The sequence below is a fragment of the Epargyreus clarus genome, unplaced genomic scaffold (genome assembly GCF_041222505.1).
Source record: "Epargyreus clarus isolate Ecla_fem2 unplaced genomic scaffold, WU_Ecla_fem_2.2 ptg000027l, whole genome shotgun sequence".
In the NCBI taxonomy this organism is placed as follows: Eukaryota; Metazoa; Arthropoda; class Insecta; order Lepidoptera; family Hesperiidae; genus Epargyreus; species Epargyreus clarus.
This window is the reverse complement of record NW_027332234.1, coordinates 12,529,777-12,550,612: the sequence shown is the minus strand read 5'-3', so window position 1 is coordinate 12,550,612 and position 20,836 is coordinate 12,529,777. Positions and strand designations below refer to the sequence as shown.

Sequence of the window (20,836 nt, the reverse complement as noted above, 5' to 3'; positions counted from 1 at the left end):
AAAAAATACATTGCGTCTTCATCGAAATAATTCTGTAATTTATGTAATTTAACATATGAAATATATATTCCCTTACGGCCTATGATATCTGTAAATGCACCATAAATAGTACAAGTTAATATAAACTACGACTTTTGCTTCAATCAAAATGTCTTTTTACGTTAGCAAGAAGAATTTTATATGTCCTTTATTGAAAAAAAAAAAATTTGGAAGATTTTATATAGGGTGAAAACTTATCTGTCAAGTCTTTTCGAATTAGTATGAAAAGCCTTCAAATATTCAGTACAATAGAATCATAACAATATAAAGATACTATAATCTAATATTTCTATCTTTCTAATATAAAGCACCGTAGATTCAGCGATAATTCTTAAAAATTAAATGTTAAATCCATGAGGCACCTTATGTACACAAAAGTATTGTAACAGAGTTAAAGATTTTAATTAGTGTTTGACAATCGGTATCGAACGATATCTGTAAGATATGCTTATCTTAATATCTATGTTTGGCACGTTGAGAATTCACTGGCTCTTTGGGTTGTGTATACTTACAGTTAGGTTAGTTTGGTTAGTAAATGGTTAGTAAGTAATTTCACTGAACCTCGCGAGAAAATGTACACGCCTCAACTTTACAAGAAACTTTCTTGAGGGCATGTGAGGTCTATCAGTCATTACGTAGCCATTGTGGTGGACTAAGGCTTAAACCTTTCTCACGCTGAGAGAAGAAGCATGGCTACCACTTGGACAGTACCCTTACCATGAGTTTTTACGTTTTGACAAATATGACTGTTTTGGTATTTGTTTACGTATTGGCCCATACGGTTTCCTAGTTGTGACACAATCCGCTAGGGGCGCTGATTGGAATTTGTATGGGCAAATACGTAAACAAATACCAAAACAGTCATATTTGTCAAAACGTAAAAACTCCTGGTAAGGGTACAGTACTAAATTGACGGTGTTATTACTGTACCATGTTTGACTAAATACCTGATATTTCTGTCATGTTTTGGATTGGAAAGATTAAGTTCAAAGAGTGTAAATCCAAAGATTTTTCTTTACCATAAAAATAAGAGTACTTATTATGTTTTTAACTTGGTACGTGTTATGTAGTCTCTTGATATAACCACTCTGATATTCTTTAGAGAACTCTAGTTATGGATTTAACTATAAGACAGAAATATTGCATTGGTGTTTCAACATTTAAAGAACCTAGAATTTTCTAACATTCTTGTAATATTCAAATGCACTTCAAAATATTTTCAAAATATGTGTGAGAATACAAAATAAGTAGAGTGAGTAAATGTTAGAAAAATACGTGGAGATATACCAAATATACAATATATTCAAGTATGTTATATAGTGAAACCTTTGAACAATGTTAAAACGACTCTACAAAAATAAATTTAACATCTAAATATACATATATGTTTCCATAAGTATCTGTAATGCCATTTGGAGTATATTAGTTATAATAACATAGTTATAACTTAAGTAGTAACCAAATACGAGTATATATTTTATAGGTATATTCTTAGAGTTACTTAACAAGAGGCTATCCATAAAATACGCAACAATTTACGCATTAGAGTTAAAATGAATATAAAGTCATAAAAAATCAATATAAATGATATTAGGATACACAATTAGTACAAAAAATAAACGTCATAACTAATGAAATTGACTTCTTTTTGATAAGATAAAATAAGATAAGATTGTTGATAAGTAAGAAAGGAGTATGGGGTTGTCACTACCGTCGGTGGAGACCTGTGATCAACTCCATATAGAACAGAAGGTATACCTGAAGCCGATCACAGATACGTTTCAACTCCTGAAGACTAAGATATTCGTCTCATATGTAAGGCATACCTTTCCATCAAAATACAACACATTCTTTGTGAATTATGAACATGACATATTCTGTGAATAGCCCCTTTTCCCTTATAAATTAATTATATATTTCTACACACAATTACTTATAATCCTAAAAAACATGAATAAAATCTGTCATGACATTTGTGCGAAATATACATTTCTTTAATAGATGATTACAATAAAAATTTTAAACTACAAACTAAATATAGTTAAACAATATTTCAATGAATCTCACGTGTAACTTTACATCGATATAAACGATACGATATGATACGATGCGCTAAGACGATAAAAATTTTCGTAATCAAATAAATCTTTAAATACATTAAAGAAATATGAATATTTATCGTAATTTTGATATAAAATAAGTACTTAAAATAATAGTAATATACTAACAAAAAATATGATTTTATCAAATTTATGAAAATTATAGTTTAAGTCACTTTGGCATCGAGACGTTTACTTTGGCAAGAGGTAATAAAGATTAAAAATCACAAAATATGACCACAAAATGAGTGCTAGATAGCAACTAAACATTGATTTTAATTTGTTGTAATAATGGTGGTCGTATTGTTATTTTTTGTTATCTGCTTCGATCACTATCTGTTTCTTTATAAAGAGTTATTCGAAGAACAGAGAGAAGTTAACAGAAGAACGTAGTTCTGTTTCCAAAATTCGACACATCAGCGTCAGACGCGTCTAGACGTATGACGCTTAGACGTCAGAGCGTCACAAAATTTAGCTTTATTTTCTGTGTTAATTTTTACGACATTATCTATTTTCGTGTAATTAAAATTCGTAATAATATGGCACGTAAATAGTATAAATGGTTATGTTTATATCCTGTTATAATTAATAGTAGAAGTTTTAAACTTGTCTTATTTTTCTGTAGATGAAATTATAATTGGAATTTCGTTATTTGGTTTTGATTCTCTTTCGGTCATCGTTTTCATATTTATAATATGTTTCAATATTTTTGCGATATCCTTAACTGCGGTCGGTATCGTCCTTCACTGGATCACTCATCCCGTTATTTCCTTTTTGGCCCGTTTTCAAATATAAAATAAAAATAAATCAAATAAATGAGAAAAAATATGAAGTCGATAATAAATGGGGTTTTGATTCATTAACAGATTTCACAAAATAAGAGCCTTAGGTCATAATTTTGCCTTGTATGTTTTAAAGATAGATTTACGCCCGTTTTTAATAATCAATCTGTCTAATGTTTTCTCTACCGTCAACATTTGATTATCACTTCATACTATTGTCAATTTTCAATCTTTGGTAGACAAAATTTGGATAGATTGACTAATAACAGTCGTTAATGACACGTGACGTCACTCCTCACCCAGTTCTCCATTTCGAATATACGTATCAATAACAAGCTTTCATGAAATGTGACGTCACACCTTAGTTTCTCAAGCTAGTACTCGCGACGGCAGTAGTACCCAAGGCTGCGGCACTTCTGGCAGAGATGCTGCGGATGGATCTTGGACTGGTCGCTGACGTCCAGACCGTCTGGCTTCTCTAACGGCCTCTGGAATATAAGAAATATGATTAGGTAAAGCTGTGACGGTGTAGTGGTTTGAATCACAGCCTACAGTTAGTGGATCCAAGATTTGAAACCCAAGCTAGCACCTCTGATTTTCCAAAGTTGAAAGTTGATTCTAGGTAAGACTGTCTGGGTGGCAGACATCAGTCAATATCAAAAAAGTGTTTGTATGGTTTCTACTTCTGTAAATATTTCATAGTTCATAGCATCGAGCATGCAGTTGGAGCGTGCGCAGTGTACCTTTTGGTAACCACTGCTGCCCATGAGTATTTGTAATCATATCCAGATAAAATTGGATTCCTCTGAGGTCGGCCATAGATGCGCCGCTACCTCTAAAAATTAATCTGGAATGTGTCGGAAAATAATGTTTCCATTACCACACCTTTCAAATAAGAACATAGCGACGCTTAACACTGCTGATATTAGGCAATAGGCACAAATAGGTGTAGCGGTGTTGCCATGAGAGTCAAATCATAGAGGGTTCTACCACCTTCAATGTTGTTGATATTGAGCGTGGCAACTAGGCTTTTCTGGAATTAGAAGCTGTTAGAGTCTGAATATAGAAACGAGTTGTGTCGCAGCAGCAAATTGTAGATATTAGCGGGTCGTAGACAGCGCGGAACACCCCCGGCACCCTCCGCTGCCCGCTCTCACCCACGGGTACATAGTTGCGTTAGTGTGCCCTTACGTTGCTACGGAGTATATGCTTGTAGTTATGTTTCGAGCGCATTGGCTCTCTGACTACTCTGCGCGCAACAACGTCGCGGACTAGAAGTTTGGCGTGGAATTTACCTGTTTATGTGGGAAGACGTTGATGCGACACTTGATGCACTCCTGGCCGTTGTTGGCCCACGAGTTGCCGGACATCCACTTGCGCTTGCACTTCGGGCACTTGTACTCGCCGAAGCACCGCTTCTTGCCTTGGTACGGCGTCAACCCCTCGCCTTTGGGACGGGCCTGGAAATATAATGGAATTGAGATTAACGCGTTTTACACATAACCCTATACTAGGATTCCCTGTATCATGGGTCCAACGGACACGCAAAGACGAAAACATAAACACTCAGTGCCCTTACCATGAGTTTTCAAAACATCAAGTGCTCAAGTCTTTTTGTCTGCCTCACATGTTTGCAAAAAAAGAGAGACAAAACATAAGGCGCCATTTTGTCAATTTAGACATTGTAACGTTATTGACACTGTAGTTCTAATACAACCCGCTAGGGGCGCTGATTGAAATTTGTATGGGCAAATACGTAAACAAATACCAAAACAGACAAATTTGTCAAAACGTAAAATCTCATGCTAAGAAGTCCTGGAACGGAAATCAAAGTTCATAATTTCTGGCTGACTTCTTATTTGGGGTTGATTACAGATGTCAATCGCAGTAGCTACTAAACAGGTGGATTAGATGCTCGTCTCTTACTCCTATATAAAAAATAAGGTATATACGTGGCGATGATACCATCGATACGAAACTCTGATGAGCTCTACCATCTTCGGAACAGTGGAATACTCTTCGGATATTGAAGGTGGTAGAATCCTTTGTTGTTCGTCTCCGGCGGCACCACCGCAACACCTATTTCCGCCTAATAACAGCAGAGTTAAGTGCTGCTGTGTTCTGGTTTGAGGGTGTGGTAAGACAAACTTTTCCGAGGCATTCCAGCTTATTCTTCTGAAGCGGCGCATCTATGGATGACCTCGGATAGGAATCTTATTTTATCTAGGGTTCGTTACAGATGTCCATGGGTGGCAGTAACCACTTACTATCAGGTGGACTGCATGCTCGTCTGCTACTTCCATATTAAATTTAAGAAACCTTCGAAACATTTGAATGCACGGATACTTTCGGCTTTTCGACGTAAAAGAAATCGTGATCAATTATCCTGATATTTGCAGATGTATGTTATGTATAGCTTATGTAAATAGACATAACGACCTTATTTACGGCGTGCTGAGTAATCTCGGTCAGTTCTGGTATTGTTTGCAGAAAAAATAATCCTAGTCACGACGTCTATGGTTTCAATAACTTTTGATGTTTTAGGGTTTTCAGGGAGACGAAATTTCATGTATTTATTGACAAAAACTGTTATATACCTAACATCTGTAATGTCCGGTATTAATAATCGATCTATCCAATGTTTTGCTTACCTAAGATCGACGTTGTACCGAACCGAAGTATCCAAAATTTCGACTACCAATGTCCAAAATGTTAAATATCTTCGATAAAAAGGACAGTGGATTGATTATTAATAACAATCATTAGTCCTCAGTGATCGCGTCCTCATGTTTGTTATCATATCAGGGATTGATTATAGTTTTCTATAGGCTACAGTAGTCCAGATCCGACCTACTACGATTACCTGCTACTTGCCCTAACTACTTCTATATATAATAAGGATATTTGCGCGGCGAAGTCTTCCTTTTTTTATCTGAGGTCATACATAATAATTAAGAGGTCAAATAACAAGCGGCCGTAACAGGGAGATCTTTGTTACAAGAGCCGTTTGTTTGAGCACGCCGCCGCTGTAAATCATAGACTATTTAAAAACAGGATGCTTCGTAACACATAGAGCGTAATTGTTTAGAAATACTACCTATTTAGAGTACGCAATAAAAGCAGTGATAGCCTAGTGGTTAAGAAATAGCAACTTGATCGAAGGGTCCGAAGTTCAATCCTAGGTACCTGTGATTTTTCAAAGTTATGTGCGTATTAGAAATTAATTATCACTTGCTTGAACGGTGAAGGAAAACATAGTGAGGAACCCTGCATACCGAAAAGGTGGGTGTAAAAACCATTAATCTATGGGAAGAACCATATAGTTCGGAGGTATGACCACCATGAGGCAACCTTTGTCCTCTGCATCTGCGGTCAGCTTCAGGTAGAATCCGTTTTATATAAAATACGCAATATTTACAGGTCTCTAAACTCTTAACGGTGGTAAAACTCTTTGTGGTGAGACTCCAAACACCACCGCCACACCTATTTCTGTCTATTACAGCTCTTACAGTATGTTTGGTTTGACGAGACATATTCAATTTGGAACGTTCCAACTTAGTTACCAGGTGTAGCAATGCATCTCTGGGCGACAGATCAGTACCCTTACCATGAGTTTTTACGTTGTGACAAGTATGACTGTTTTGGTATTTGTTTGCGTATTGGCCCATACAATTTCCAAGTTCTGACACAATCCGCTAGGGGCGCTGATTGGAAATTATATGGGCAAATACGTAAACAAATACTAAAACAGTCATATTTGTCAAAACGTAAAAACTCATGGTAAGGGTACAGATATCTTCACCTCCTTCTCACCACTAAGAGGTCGCCATCCGATGACGGCTGTGGAGACCCTGAAGACTTAAGCAAGAAAAGGGGTGTTTAGTGGATGAGGCATCCCTTAAGCATGAGTCCCACACACACCCGTCGCGGCGTTGGTATAAATGCATGACCATTCACCCCTTCCCTTCACAGGGCTTCACTTGTCTGGGCGCAAAATCTTATCTTACTGTAATTAGACGACCCGCGTGGCGGAGCGGTCACCATACTGGTCTGACGCGCAGAGGGTCCCGGGTTCGATCCCCGGCCAGACAGAAAATTTAATGAATTTAGATTTCTGTTTCTGGCAAACGCATCTGGGTTCATCTTCAAGTAGGATTCTAATCATATCAAGGATCGATTATAACTTTCCATAGGCGACAGTTGCTATTTACCCAGTGGTCAGTAATACCTGCTACTTGTATTTGCTACTTCTATAATACGTTTGAGATGCTATGTTTCTGGGTCTGGGTGTTTGTGTATTCGTCTGTATGTGTCCATGACACCCAGGATACAGGTGAATCCTAATGTGGGGCTGTGAGTGTAGAAGCCGTTTGTTCGTTTATCTGGGATTGGCGTACCATGTGGATTGCATGGAATATTTCGTTTTGTTAGTTTTAGTGTTGGTACCCTAGAAGTATTTCGTATGATTTGGCAGACCGCCCGGACAGCGCAGACGAAACTGCGATCGGAAATACCCGTAGTTTATCCGATTGTTAGTCATAAGGGAATTCGTAATGTGTTAATTAAATCAAGACTTTATACGATTCGCGTAATAACCGCGCAGCCCGCCACATGGTAAGCTATCTGGGATTTGTAAAAGACTTTCATCCTAGGTTTTTTTACAAAGAGTAGCAGACGAGCAAGCAATCTATCTGATGGTAAGTGGCTACTGCCGCCCATGGACATCTGTAATCAACTCCAGATAAGATTAGATATTCCTACCTGAGATCAGCCACTGATGCGCCACCATCCCTGAGGACTAACTTGAAACGCCTTGAAAAAGTATCCTTACCACTCCCTTCAAAACAGAACACAGCAGCGTTTAACTGCTGTTATGAGGCAGAAATAGGTGTGGCGGTGGTGCCGTCGTAGAAGAACCACAAAGGGTTCTACCACCTTTAAAATATAAAATATTTGTCCTTGTGTCTACAGTAGGAAACCCTTACAAATTAGTTATTATTTCACTGTTACAAATACACAATCTCACCTGTGGACAGTCGCCAATGTAATGTCCTTTCTTGAAGCACAAGTGACACATGTACGCCGGGGGCGGCGGCCGGGGCGGGCGGCGGAGCGACATCGCGGCCAGCTGCTCTGCCAGGGAGCTGCTGTCGTCCTGCGGCGGGGCGGAGCCCTGCGCTGCGGTCGGCAGCGGACCCCATACCGAGCCGGGGACCCACTGGAAGTTGATAAAGATTACGTGTTATTCTTGTTTTATGCGTTATTTTATCTTATTAAGCAGTGACGTGAAATTCGGGCGGTTTTATTTTTATAATCTTGAAGTAGTAAACTAGTGTCAGTCCACCTGATGATGGATGAAGGATATCTGTAATCAACCCTCCAGCTCAGAGGATTCTACCAACTACAAAAAAGTTGTAAGTGTGTCAGTTTTCTTTGGAAATTTAGTTAAATTAGACCACTTTTTTCTAATTTTCTAACTTCAGTATTTATTGTAAAGGCCGACATATCCTCTTCGTTACCCCCATGGCAGAGAACCCATGCAGGGTTTCCTCACGAAAAAAAATTGACCAAGTACGAGCCGGACTCTACGGTTTGGGGAGGGCGATCATGACATCTATTCGGACCGCGGCTGTTATTACCATTGGATAGTGAGGTCACCTTTTAAAAGCTCTCGGAGACCACACAAAGACTCAAAAATTCTTCCCCTTGAAACATTAAAAAAACATTTGTATTTAATAAGCAACATGGGAGCGGAATGCAATAAAAACAATTTACATTCAATAAACGATTAAACAAAACTCATTCGGTGTTACGCCTCCGCGGCCACATTGCAAAAACAGAACAGATTATATCGAGAGCATTATATTAGCCTGACCTTTCAATATCTGGACCAGTACGCATCCGGCTGATTATAATCGATATGCCATCTGTGTAGGATGTTATCGATAAAATGTATCGATAATTGACGATAGAGAGTTTCGAATCTACGGTCTGGTCATAGATTAGTAAAGATTACTCACTCCTAACAAGAAGATGTACCCAGTTTTGAGAATTGAAATAGTTGCGTAAAAAAGTTTTGCCACGTCTCCGTGCTAAAATGTCCCTAAAATATTTGAAATAATTATTTATTTATTACGTAAATTACGCAGTATTCGTTATTTATTCGTAAATTTTCTCTAAAAATGTTTTTATTTGTCAAGAATTCAAAAAAATAACTTACTAATAAGCCGTTTGTGGCTTCATTCAATTTCAAGGCGGCGAAGTATCTTTACTAATCTATGCAGCCAACCTAGAGGATATGCAGAAAAGTGGCGCTACAAGAATATAGAAGAAGATAAAGATGTCAATAAAAATAAAGGAAGAAAGATAAAATGTGACACGTGAAAGGAAACATAAAAAGAGCTGGTAATAAAAAAGAGCTGTAAATATAGAATACAATACAAAAATAAGACGCAGATAACTAATGATCGAATTGTTATAGTCAGCATAAACTTTTTAAGGAGTATTTGAACATAAGCTACATTACTTCTCCTTTAAGGTATTTTTTTTAAACAATGGGATTTTTTTAATAATCACTACTTTTGACCAACGATCAAAATATAAAGTCACAAAAGGCTTATCACGTTCATATCCCTAAATTGTATTTTATTATCTTTATTTATTATAGATGTTCTAAATCTCTATTATAAACTAAAGTAGCGATCAATACACAGCAGCGTGGTCCTGTCGCGCGACGGCGCGCATCTGTTGCACGAATTAGCGTTCCAAATTCAAACGTTGCCTTGAATCATCGCGTTCGATTTAAATTGTCACAGATAAAACATATTCTATTGGCGCCTAATAGAACAGTGCTGTATTCCTAGCATTTTTTATTTCAGTGTTTTTTTCTTTATATTGTGTTGTTATTTATAAAAAAAAGGTTTTTTAGAATTAGTGTTCCAAATTCAAACGTTGCTTTGAATCATCGCGTTCAACTTAAAGTGTTACAGATAAAAAATATTCTAATGTTGCTCAATACTCTATTCTTAATTTTACTGTATTATTATTTTTTTTTATTTAAATTTTGTGTTATTCATTTTTAAAAATTTAGTTATTTTTAGTACTCAAATGATGTTTTTGATCAAAATATATTTTTCTACTTTAATAGTTTTTTCGTATTAAACGAAAACTACAATATGCGAAGTCACGAACAGTATAAATATTGTGATACAAAAACATTAGATAGCATTTTTTGGTTGTACGTCTTACAGATTACACATTATATATCTAATCAAATCAAGTTTAAATAAGGAAGTATTACGAAACTAACCACTAATTAAAAAAATCAAAGTCGATAATAAAAATGAATAAAGAAATAACTCCGATAATTAACTGCATCTTTCATCATCCTTTTATGCCCGTTTTCCAGGAATAAAGGGGAAACCGTGTTGCTCCGATAAATATAACCGTGGCTTCAGAAAAAATGTGAGATTACCAAAAATAGCGGTAGCGGGAATCATGCATACGGCCAGATATTTCCGTTTATTAACATTTTATTTGGTTAATATATTAAACTTTTAAAGGTGGTAGAACCCTTTGTGGTTCGACTCCGGCGGCACCACCGCCACACCTATTTCTGCCTAATAACAGCAGTGTTAGGGGCTGCTGTGTTCCGTTTTGAAGGGTGTGGTAAGGGAGACAGACTTTTCCGAGGCGTTCCAGCTTAGTCCTCAGGGGTAGCGGCGCATCTGTGGCCGATCTCAGGTAGGAATATCTAATCCTATCTGGGGTTGATTACAGATGTCCATGGGCGGCAGTAGCCACTTATCATCAGGTGGACTGCATGCTCGTCTGCTACTCTTATATTATAAAAAAAAAAAAAAAGTCGTGTGACGTAATCACTTCTGTATTGATTTGTTTGTGCTAAGCTTCCAGGGTTCGAGTATATTTTATATTGCAACTTATTTTATTTGTCACTGCTGGGCACGGGACAAATGCAAATATTTGGGGGAAGTTTGGACCTTAGTTGAGCTTAGTGGACATTGATTTTTTATAATATTTTCATTATAGGGGTAGTAGAAGAGCATGCTGTCCACCTGCGTGCAGCGCCGCTGTGGCCGATCTCAGGTAGGAATCGAATCTTATCTGATGTTAATTACAGATATAGGCTGCAGAAGCCACTTACCATCAAGTGGACTGCATGCTTGTCTTTTTTTTTATAATATAGGAGTAGCAGACGAGCATGCAGTCCACCTGATGGTAAGTGGCTACTGCCGCCCATGGACATCTGTAATCAACCCCAGATAGTATTAGATATTCCTACCTGAGGTCGGCCACAGATGCGCCGCTACCCTTGGGGACTAAGCTGGAAAGCCTCGGAAATATGTCTCCCTTACCACACCCTTCAAACCGGAACACAGCAGTGCTTACAATGCTGTTATTAGGCAGAAATAGGTGTGGCGGTGGTGCCACTGGAGTCGAACCACAAAGGGTCATACCACCATCTAACCATTTTTATCTGCTACACCTATATTGTAACAATAAAATACAAAAAATCCATTGACTAATTTTCTAATTTTAACAGACAAAGATACGGAAGCTACATTTTTAGTTATAAAGATAGTATTCAATATAAATATTTAATATTAAATACTCTTGACACCAGAAGATTACGTCGTTATCTTTATTTACATTAACTAATGAATGGTGTCGACTGTTCGTCCGTTTGTGGTGTTTTGTTTCAAAGAACCGCTCCATATCCGCACTTTGATGGGCGACACCTGATGGGCTGTTAATTTGTTGGCTAAAGATTTTCTTGGAATAGAATATGGGAGTTCGACAGCTTTGATACAAAAGTAAACGCATGGTGAAATGTTTTTTAAGATTACCGTCTAAAATTTTCTAAAAAAAATTAAACTCAGTTTCTTAAATAACAGTTTTGAAGGTCGTGGAACCCCTCGTGGCTCGACTCCGGAAGCATTACCAGCGTACCTGTTTCTACCCAATAACAGCAGTCTTCAGTGCTGCTGTGTTCTGGTTTGAAGGGTGTAAGGAAGACGTACTTTTCTGAGGCGTTTTAACTTAGTCTTTAGAGGTAGCAACTCATTTGTGACCGACCACAAGTAGGACTCTAATGTAATCCGGGTTTAAGTAGTGATGTTTGCAGCGTATTAATCATTGTGTGCAAAGCTTTCTTGTGTCCTTCAAACCACAACAGCGCTTAACACTTCTGTTACAGGGAGAAATAGGCGTGACCTCCGAGTGCACACAAGATTTTGGATATGTTATGCTCAATCAGGACACAAGTTAGTTCACACACGGTGTTCCCCGCATGCCACAGATGACCGGGGAAGCCGGGCGTCTATATTTAGAGCTACACCTGTATGGTTAACATCATCGGTACCGAACCGACGGCGAAATGCGTGCGTTTACCGCGGTCTCTGAACTCCGTTGTTTTCACTTCATTTGCACTTTTTAGTTTAGTTGTTTTCGGTGTCTGATGCAGATTGTTGGGGTAGGAACCCCAGTCATGTATGTGATTAGCAGAGATATGTGAATATTAGATTTTTTTTACTATTTTTAGTGGTGAGGGACAACATCGTGAGAAAATCTACATGCCTGAAAGTTATGTATAAGGTAATAAGTTCAAAGATAAGTGACGTCACAAACCTGTATTTGTTTTGTACCGGAGGTCTATGAGTGACTAATTCATACTTGGTCAACGCGGTGTACTATAATTTAAAGACTTTTCTACTTCGACGAGGAAACTTGGCTGGCTGTGGAACATGGGTTAACGAAATATATTCAAATAATATATTCTTCTAAACATTGAATAAACGGGACAAAAATACTAAGTCAGCGACGCATATCTCAATTTGCCAAAGTCATATGGAGAGTAATAATGTTAACATCGCTTCATATAGGATTGGTTAGTTTAGGTTAGATTGAAACATAAAAGAAATACAAAACGAAGCCAGCAGGGCGCGCCTATAATTAAATTCAGTAATAAAAATAAAATTAAGCAGAGTACTTACCGAGTATTTTATTTTATTTGATTATAAATATTGACTTACTGGAATATATAATATTATACGCATGTAGCAAGTTGAAAAATATTCAGGACAACTTAGTTTTACCGTGGAAATAGAATATGTATTGGTTATCGTCATAATATTATCTCTTAAATGTATCTATGGTAGAGTCTGCCAAACTGCTAGTCCGCTCTGAAGTTGTTGCGAGCACGTGTAGTCATACAATTTACTATGGCGATGCGATCCATTTCTATATTCAGAGCGGACTAGCAATTTACACGAACCATACGTATTATATTAAAATGACTGCTACTTTGGTCTCGTAACGGAATACGTTAATGAATTAATTGGAACATATAAACTAAAGTGCTACGCCAACAGAATCAAGAATACATTCGAAGGGTCTCTGCCCTCTGTTTAAATCGTTTAAACACACTAGGGATGGGACTGTGATCATTAAAACCGAAAAATATGTACATGCACGGTTGTATGCATGTTTGAGGTTTTACTAGTACTTAGGTTAGGTTAGGTTAGATACAATACACACAGATAAAATAATGCACACGTCACGTTAATTGTCATGGATTTGTACCAAAAGGACTTATAAAAAAAGTTAAAATGTTGTAGATATCGCTTCCAATATCTGTGCATAATTATAGAGTAGAGTTTTAATTAACAAATGTAATATTTTTTAAGTGTTGGTACCTACCGTGTTTTATTTTTCCTTGAAAATAGGTAATTTTATATTTTGGTTTCATTGAATTGTATATTTATTATTGGGTGTTCTATAAAAGCAGTACGCAACTCCATTTGGCGCATGATATTTCCGTTCTCAGTAGATGACTAAATGGAGTTGGTCAGAGATGTCCATGGGCATCAGTGACCATTTACATCAAGTGGATTCCATTTTGTTTTCTACTGCAATGTTATAAAAAAGGAACTTAACATATTTTAGACAAGGTTCGAAGGTGGTAGAACCCTTTGTCGTTCGACTCCGGCGGCACCACCGCCACACCTATTTCTGCCTCATAACAGCAGTGTTAGGCGCTGCTGTGTTCCGGTTTGAAGGGTGTGGTAAGGGAGACAGACTTTTCCGAGGCGTTCCAGCTTAGACCTCAGGGGTAGCGGCGCATCTGTGGCCGACCTCGAGTAGGAATATCTAATCCTATCTGGGGTTGATTACAGATGTCCATGGGCGGCAGTAGCCACTTACCATCAGGTGGCCTGTATGATCGTCTGCTACTCCTATATTATATAAAAAAAAAATTAGACACTGTTATTAATAATCATGATTAAAAGATCTGGGCATATTTTAATATATCTGTTAAAATAACAAATCTGATCAACATGCCCATCTCCTACGCTGTTTAATGCTATAATAACAAATATTTTCAGCGCTCTGAATCATTCTGAAAAAACGGAAGCTCGGTGCAGTTGGATTGTTTGGCGATGTGATCATTATTATAAAAAATATATATTCGGTTCCGAAGCTGCAGTATTAGCGCTGCTGTGTTCTTCTGGTTTGAAGAGTGTGGACACACAAACATATACTTTTCATACACAGAGACATACTTTTTCGAGGCGTTCCAGCTTAGTCCTCAGGGATAACTGTGGCCTACACAAGGTCTTATCTGGGGCACATTACAGATCTTCAAGAGCGGCAGTTACTTAACATAAGGTGGACTGTACGCTCGTCTCCTACTGCTATTTCATATATAAAACATTGTCATATACCTATGTTGAATATAAAATGATGGCATTAAAAAAAGAGAATAATTATTATTAAAAAAAAGACAAACCCACTGAGTTTCTTACCGGATCTTCTCAGAAGAGGTCGCGTTCCGATCCGGTAGTAGTTCAAGAAAAATATTGTACCTGACTGTTGGAATATAGCAAAAACTCAAGCCTCTTATAATGTATAATATTCAAGTAGGTTATATATGATAAAGCTGGCAGCTGAAAAACATATATTTTACTTCTTCTGATTTGTCATTCTGTCAATGATTCGATATAATAAAAAGTATCTTTTTGGAGTGAATTTTATTTTATTATATTTCATAGTTTATTTTCTCGTTCTCCTGTGGCCATTTCCCAACACTGACAATTTGTAAGTGCCGTCGTTGGCCTATAAAAATAAATATTAAAAAAAAAGAATATGCTTTCAAATTCATTTGCCAAATAAATGTTGAAATTATGGTTATTTTTAAAGATACAAGCCCAAAATATCTTGATACTACTCGTGTACAGGCGGTCATACATAATCTTATATATAAAATTCTCGTGTCACAGTGTTAGTTACCGTACTCCTCCGAAATGGCTTTACCGATTTTCACCAAATTTTATATGCATATTCAGTAGGTCTGAGAATCGGCTACTATCTATTTTTCATACCCCTAAGTGATAAGGGTTGTTCACCCTTAACATTTTTTTATTTTTTTTGAGGACCGGAGGAATAAATAACTAAATGTTAATGGATTTATATTAAACTTTAAAGAAATAAACAATAGCGTTAAAATATTAATAGCACAGATTTATTTTTAACAACCGGACTGGAAATATCTTCTCACATATTTAGAATTTTCAAAACGTTTTATAGATACTAATTATTTATTCAATCCGTAGAAATATTTATTAGACAATTACACAAATCGTCCGTATATCAACAAATCAATGATATTGATGCAGCCATGCATTTTCATAGAGGCTGTAAGTGTCTTAAATTGATATTGATGGGCGCGTGACATAGCTGTCAATTGTCAGCCATTGTTGTTAAGAAATGTTATAAATGGGCCGTATGATTGTCTTGAATTAGCTTCTGATTATAGCTTATTATGTCGTCAACGTGTACTGTCCCACTGCTGGGCACGGGTTCCCTCTTAGTGATGGGTTTTGGGCTATAGTCTACCGCGCTGGTTAAGTGCAGTTGGTAGAGTTCATACAACTTAAATAACTTCTTTTTAGACGTGTAGGTTATCTCTTGAAGTTTTTTTAAACGATAAAGCGTAATGATAAAACTATTATGTATTATTATTTTTTTACAAAAACAATAAACTCGCATGCTTAAATTAATTAACTAACACACTAACTCAATTAAGACGAATCCAACGACACCTCATATGTTAAAACGAACTTTTGCCCGCGGCTTCGCTCGCATTACGAAGTAATATTTTCATCCCCTATTTTATCCCCTTGGGGGTAGAATTGATCAAAATCCTTTCTTAGCGGATGCCTACGTCATAACATCTACCTGCATGTTAAATTTCAGCCCGATCCGTCCAGTGGTTTGGGCTGTGCGTTGATAGATCACTATGTCAGTCAATCACCTTTGAGTTATATACATTTAGATATTTCAAGTTTGGGTTGTAGGACGTACCAAAGAATGTAACACGTTAAAAAAACATTACCCTCTATCGGGTAATTAATATCGAACACGAATATAACTGAAAAAATTAGACATGCATGCCTGGGATTCGAACCACATTCCTCCTGATTACGATACCTAAGCCCCTAGACTATCACTGATAGATAAATAAAAATACCATTCCATTCATAGATATAGAATGTTATAGCAAAAAAAGTCTATGATTCCATTATACTTACTAATAATATATTACTTAACTTACTTAATAATATAATACTTAACTTTAATATTTTTAATTCAGAGAGTACAAACATATTTCTAGCTAATCCAAGAATGTGTAGTAAGCACTACTCTCGGCGTCTCGAAGGATTGTATTACACTGCTTCCACGAAACGGGAGCTTAGAAACGCAATTAATCACGTACAGAATTGTTCTAATTACAGAACGTTATTGTTAAATATTTTTTTGTAATTGAAATAGCAGTAATAGCCTAGTGGTTAAGAAACGCGGCCTCTCGATCGAGGGGTCCGAGGTTCAAATCCCAGGCACGCACCTCTGATTTTCAAATTTATGTGCGTATTAGAAATTAATTATCTCTTGCTTAAACTCATTCTGAGAGGAGACCCGTGCCCAGCAGTGGGAAAATAATGGGTTGATGATGATGATGATGATGATGAATTGAAATAGCTAACGAGCTTGTCCACTTCATTGTACCACTTACAATGATTAAGGTGACAGAACCCTTTTTGGTTTAACTCCGGCGATAGTCAACACCACCGCCACGTGTTCTGGTTTGAAATATGTGGTAAGGGAGATAATTTTTATCCGAAGCTTTTTTTTTTTTAGACTTAGCATGCAGTCTTATTTTAGACGAGCATGCAGTCCACCTGATGGTAAGTGGCTACTGCCGCCCATGGACATCTGTAATCAACCCCAGATAGGATTAGATATTCCTACCTGAGGTCGGCCACAGATGCGCCGCTACCCCTGAGGACTAAGCTGGAACGCCTCGGAAAAGTATGTCTCCCTTACCACACCCTTCAAACCGGAACACAGCAGCGCCTAACACTGCTGTTATTAGGTAGAAATAGGTGTGGCGGTGGTGCCGCCGGAGTCGAACCACAAAGGGTTCTACCACCTTCAACGTTTAACTTAGTCCTCAGGGGTAGCAACGTATTTGTGGCCAAAGGATCTAATGTTATCTGGAATCACAATCGGTATGTCAACCAAAATAATTAAGTAATAAATTGTAGTTATTAGTTAAATATTAAAATTTCCATCAACCCCACGGGGTAACCGGTTTAATGTACCTGACTACCACGCAGATCTATGATGGAACTACGCCTAGACTTAGTACCTAAATAGCGACTGACTGTTCAAACTCAGCTTTAACTGAGGTTATTAAAGTGTTTATAAAACCTATACTGATCTTAAAAGATTATTTATTCTATCCAACAGAAGTAGTAAACAAGTGTGCAACGTAATCTTAAGTGGCTACTGCCGCCTTTGAACATCTGTAACCAATTTCAGATAGACTCCTTTTTTTAGACGCTTTCTACACTCACAGGCCCACACTAGCATTCTTAGTGTCGTGGGTGAACACACAAAGACAAACACCCAGACCCAGAAAAAAATCTAAATTCATCATTCAAATATCTGTCTGGCCGGGGATCGAATCCGGAACACGCTGCGTGTCATACCGGTATGGTGACCGTTCCTCCACGCTCGCCAAATAAAGGAAGGTAGAAAAGAAGTCCCATGTGATATCGATCATAGATTCGTTGCTATTCCCGACGACTAAGATGGAACGCTTCGAAAAGTAAATTTGCCTTATATACAATGTTTTCAAACCAGAACGCTATACTGCTGTTAAAAAGCAAAAAAAAAATGTGGCGGCCCACATATGAATGTCTAAAGATGCTACAATTAACTTTTATGTACTTAATTAAGTTTCTTTAATTTTAATTTATTAATTATTTATTATAAATTATATATAATTAAATCCGATATTAAGTAATCACTGCTGCCCATAGACCTAAATTGGACAAGGATGTTTTCAAGATAATAATAAAAAATAACATGTGTTTTTTTAATATTCATAAATGTCAGGCGCTTCTATAAATTTATTTGTAGGCATATTAGGCATTGTAGGCATTATTAGATTACCTACTAAAGATCATAGGTTCTCAAACTTAATTAAGTCAATTTAGTAAAACACAAATTAAACATTGCCCTTAAACCGTTCATTTCCCTCTCATTTTATCTACAGCTCTGCCTACACCTTTAGCTCTTACATGTTACGATCCACTTTGAGAAGCATTGCTATTACTGTGTAATTAAACACCAAAATCAAATATACATAAAACCGATTTCAAAACCAAAGTATACGTTTCAAATATTTGGCGTTCGATTTTACGAGTATAACAACCCAAAAAGAAGCTGATATAAATACCGACATTTTTAGCGGTGATGGAAGATCTGTTCAGTTTTAATCGTAGCAATAATGCCAAGATTATTGTTTTAGTGGCAACAGTTTTATACTAAAACAGTGGATAAAGAGCCAGGGCTTTTAATTCAGGAATAGAGTTGCGTTACTCTACACTATTTGTGGATAAATGAAGATTGCCATGAGAATAAAAACATTACCACTTAGGATATAAGAGAGAAGATTTTATTTATCATAGAGTGGCAGTGACACCCGGTTTACAATAGTGCATACTAGTGTTTATTGACAACATGGAAGGTAGACGCCATACGTATTTCTGCCTAATAACAGGAGTCTTAAGCGTGCTGTGTTCTGGTTTGAATGGTAGTGAGAGATACTTAGTTACCGATGCGTTCCCTCAGTTCTCAGGGGTACCAACGCATTTATGCCCAACTTCATTTATGACGCTAATCTTAGAAAAGATTGATTATAGATGTCCATGGGCGGCACTAGCCATTTACCATTACGTGTACTTCAAGATGATTTGCAACTTCTATATTATAAAAAAAAATATTAACAATATGTAAAGAACTGTATGTACAGAAAGACATCCCGATTTATTATAAAATGTGTGACCTAATTCTGAAAGATCTGGAGCTCTATAGTCGGACACTTACAATTCCTAATAAAAACAAATGCCACACGACAAACGCGTACACAGCTACCCGTTGGGTTAAAACGGGTTAACGCATTATTAGTCTTTTAGTTATTAGCGATTCAAATCCGACGGTATTTTGTGACATAAAGTTTGGCTATCACTGTTCTTAACGAACGGTTAAACTTTTACGTAAATAGAATATAGTTGGAGACAAAATACGTACTCCTTATACTGTACTCTTATAAGGGCTATTTATTTTGTTAGGTTTACTTCAGAGAATTACCGCGAAAACTGATATGGCAAAAATTGACAAATGGCAAACAAGAAAATAGTTAATGGCAAATGGACACATTTTAGTGATCTTGAACGATCATTGTATATTATGAGATTATTGACATCTGTAACTCCAAACATAGCTCAAGCCCAGAGCTAAAACTAAGGTGTAAAGCTAAGCTTTAACCTGATTAAGCCTAATTTAAACCGAGATTAGAATGACCATAGATTTAAAACTAGAACACAGCTTGGCAGAAATACGATTCACGTTTGAAAGATTTCTTGAAATTGTGCTAAATAGCCAAAATAGGCCAAATGGTGCGTTCCTTACTTGGTCGTTCTGGTCGTGGGTGAGGTAGAGCCAGCCTAGCAGGGCCTGCGGACAGCTTTCAGTCTTCCCGCACCACTGGGGCAGGTCAGCGCCAATGGCGGTAGGCGACATCGCGGCATCAGTGGAATTGGACGCACACTTCACTTTTTGATTCTTTTTTGGATCATCAACACAAGTTTCAGAGCTTCAGGTGGATTTTAACACTGATATTAGAGGGTTTTCTTGTAGATTTAGTATGAAAACTTTGTTGTTACGTTAGGTAGCCGGGCCGGGATATTTTTGGATCGTGCGGTGTTGAGCGGGATGCGCGCGCGCCGGCCACTCGGTGACTACGGCCGCTCCTCAAGACGGGACGCTGGGATTAGGGAGGAGGACGACTGGTGTCGACTCATATCGTGCTCTAGTTACGGTAATACGATCTTGCGTTTTAATATTTGGGAATAAAATATATTATTAAAATAGATTTTATATACTTCTTTTTTAATGCAGTGAAGTTTAAGGAAAATTATGTTAATGTAAAGTGAGTGGTATATTTATAAATATATCTGTTCATTTTTCATTTTAATAAATAAGTTTATTTTCTATGAACAATGTCGTTATTAAAATGTTACGAATAATAATTTAATAATTGTTCTTAGCCTAACTTTTGATCCGATGTGAAGTTTATAAAGTACAATACCAGAAAAAAGTATACTTGATATTTTCATTTCAAAATTCATATCTCAACTATTCGAAAATATAAAATTGAAAATGAAACTTGCATTTATTTTTTTAATTTAAAAATTTGTTTTCCAGTTTAATTAGTATTTTTAATGTTTCAAATATTGTAATGTATTTAATAATCCTTTTATTATTTAA

The 20,836-nt window shown here is 36.9% G+C and overlaps 1 protein-coding gene across 1 annotated transcript; it reads right to left on the bottom strand.

Moving 5' to 3' along the window:
• Nucleotides 1-222: 222 nt before the first annotated feature.
• On the bottom strand, nt 223-20,341 carry LOC140754035 (zinc finger CCHC domain-containing protein 24). Its single transcript, XM_073088941.1, has 4 exons — nt 19,979-20,341; nt 7,947-8,138; nt 4,216-4,380; nt 223-3,408 (listed from the first exon to the last, which is right to left on the bottom strand). Exons 1-4 carry the CDS (start codon nt 20,087-20,089, stop codon nt 3,295-3,297), a joined length of 582 nt encoding a protein of 193 aa, XP_072945042.1. The 5' UTR covers nt 20,090-20,341; the 3' UTR covers nt 223-3,294.
• Between the last annotated feature and the right edge of the window lie 495 nt (nt 20,342-20,836).

Coding starts and splice junctions, on each gene's coding strand:
- LOC140754035 (XM_073088941.1), bottom strand. CDS start 20,089: ATGTCGCCTACCGCCATTGGCGCTGACCTGCCCCAGTGGTGCGGGAAG. Junction 8,139..19,978: donor CCCACGACCAGAACGACCAA/GTAAGGAACGCA, acceptor ATCAACTTCCAG/TGGGTCCCCGGCTCGGTATG. Junction 3,409..4,215: donor ACGTCTTCCCACATAAACAG/GTAAATTCCACG, acceptor CTTATATTCCAG/AGGCCGTTAGAGAAGCCAGA.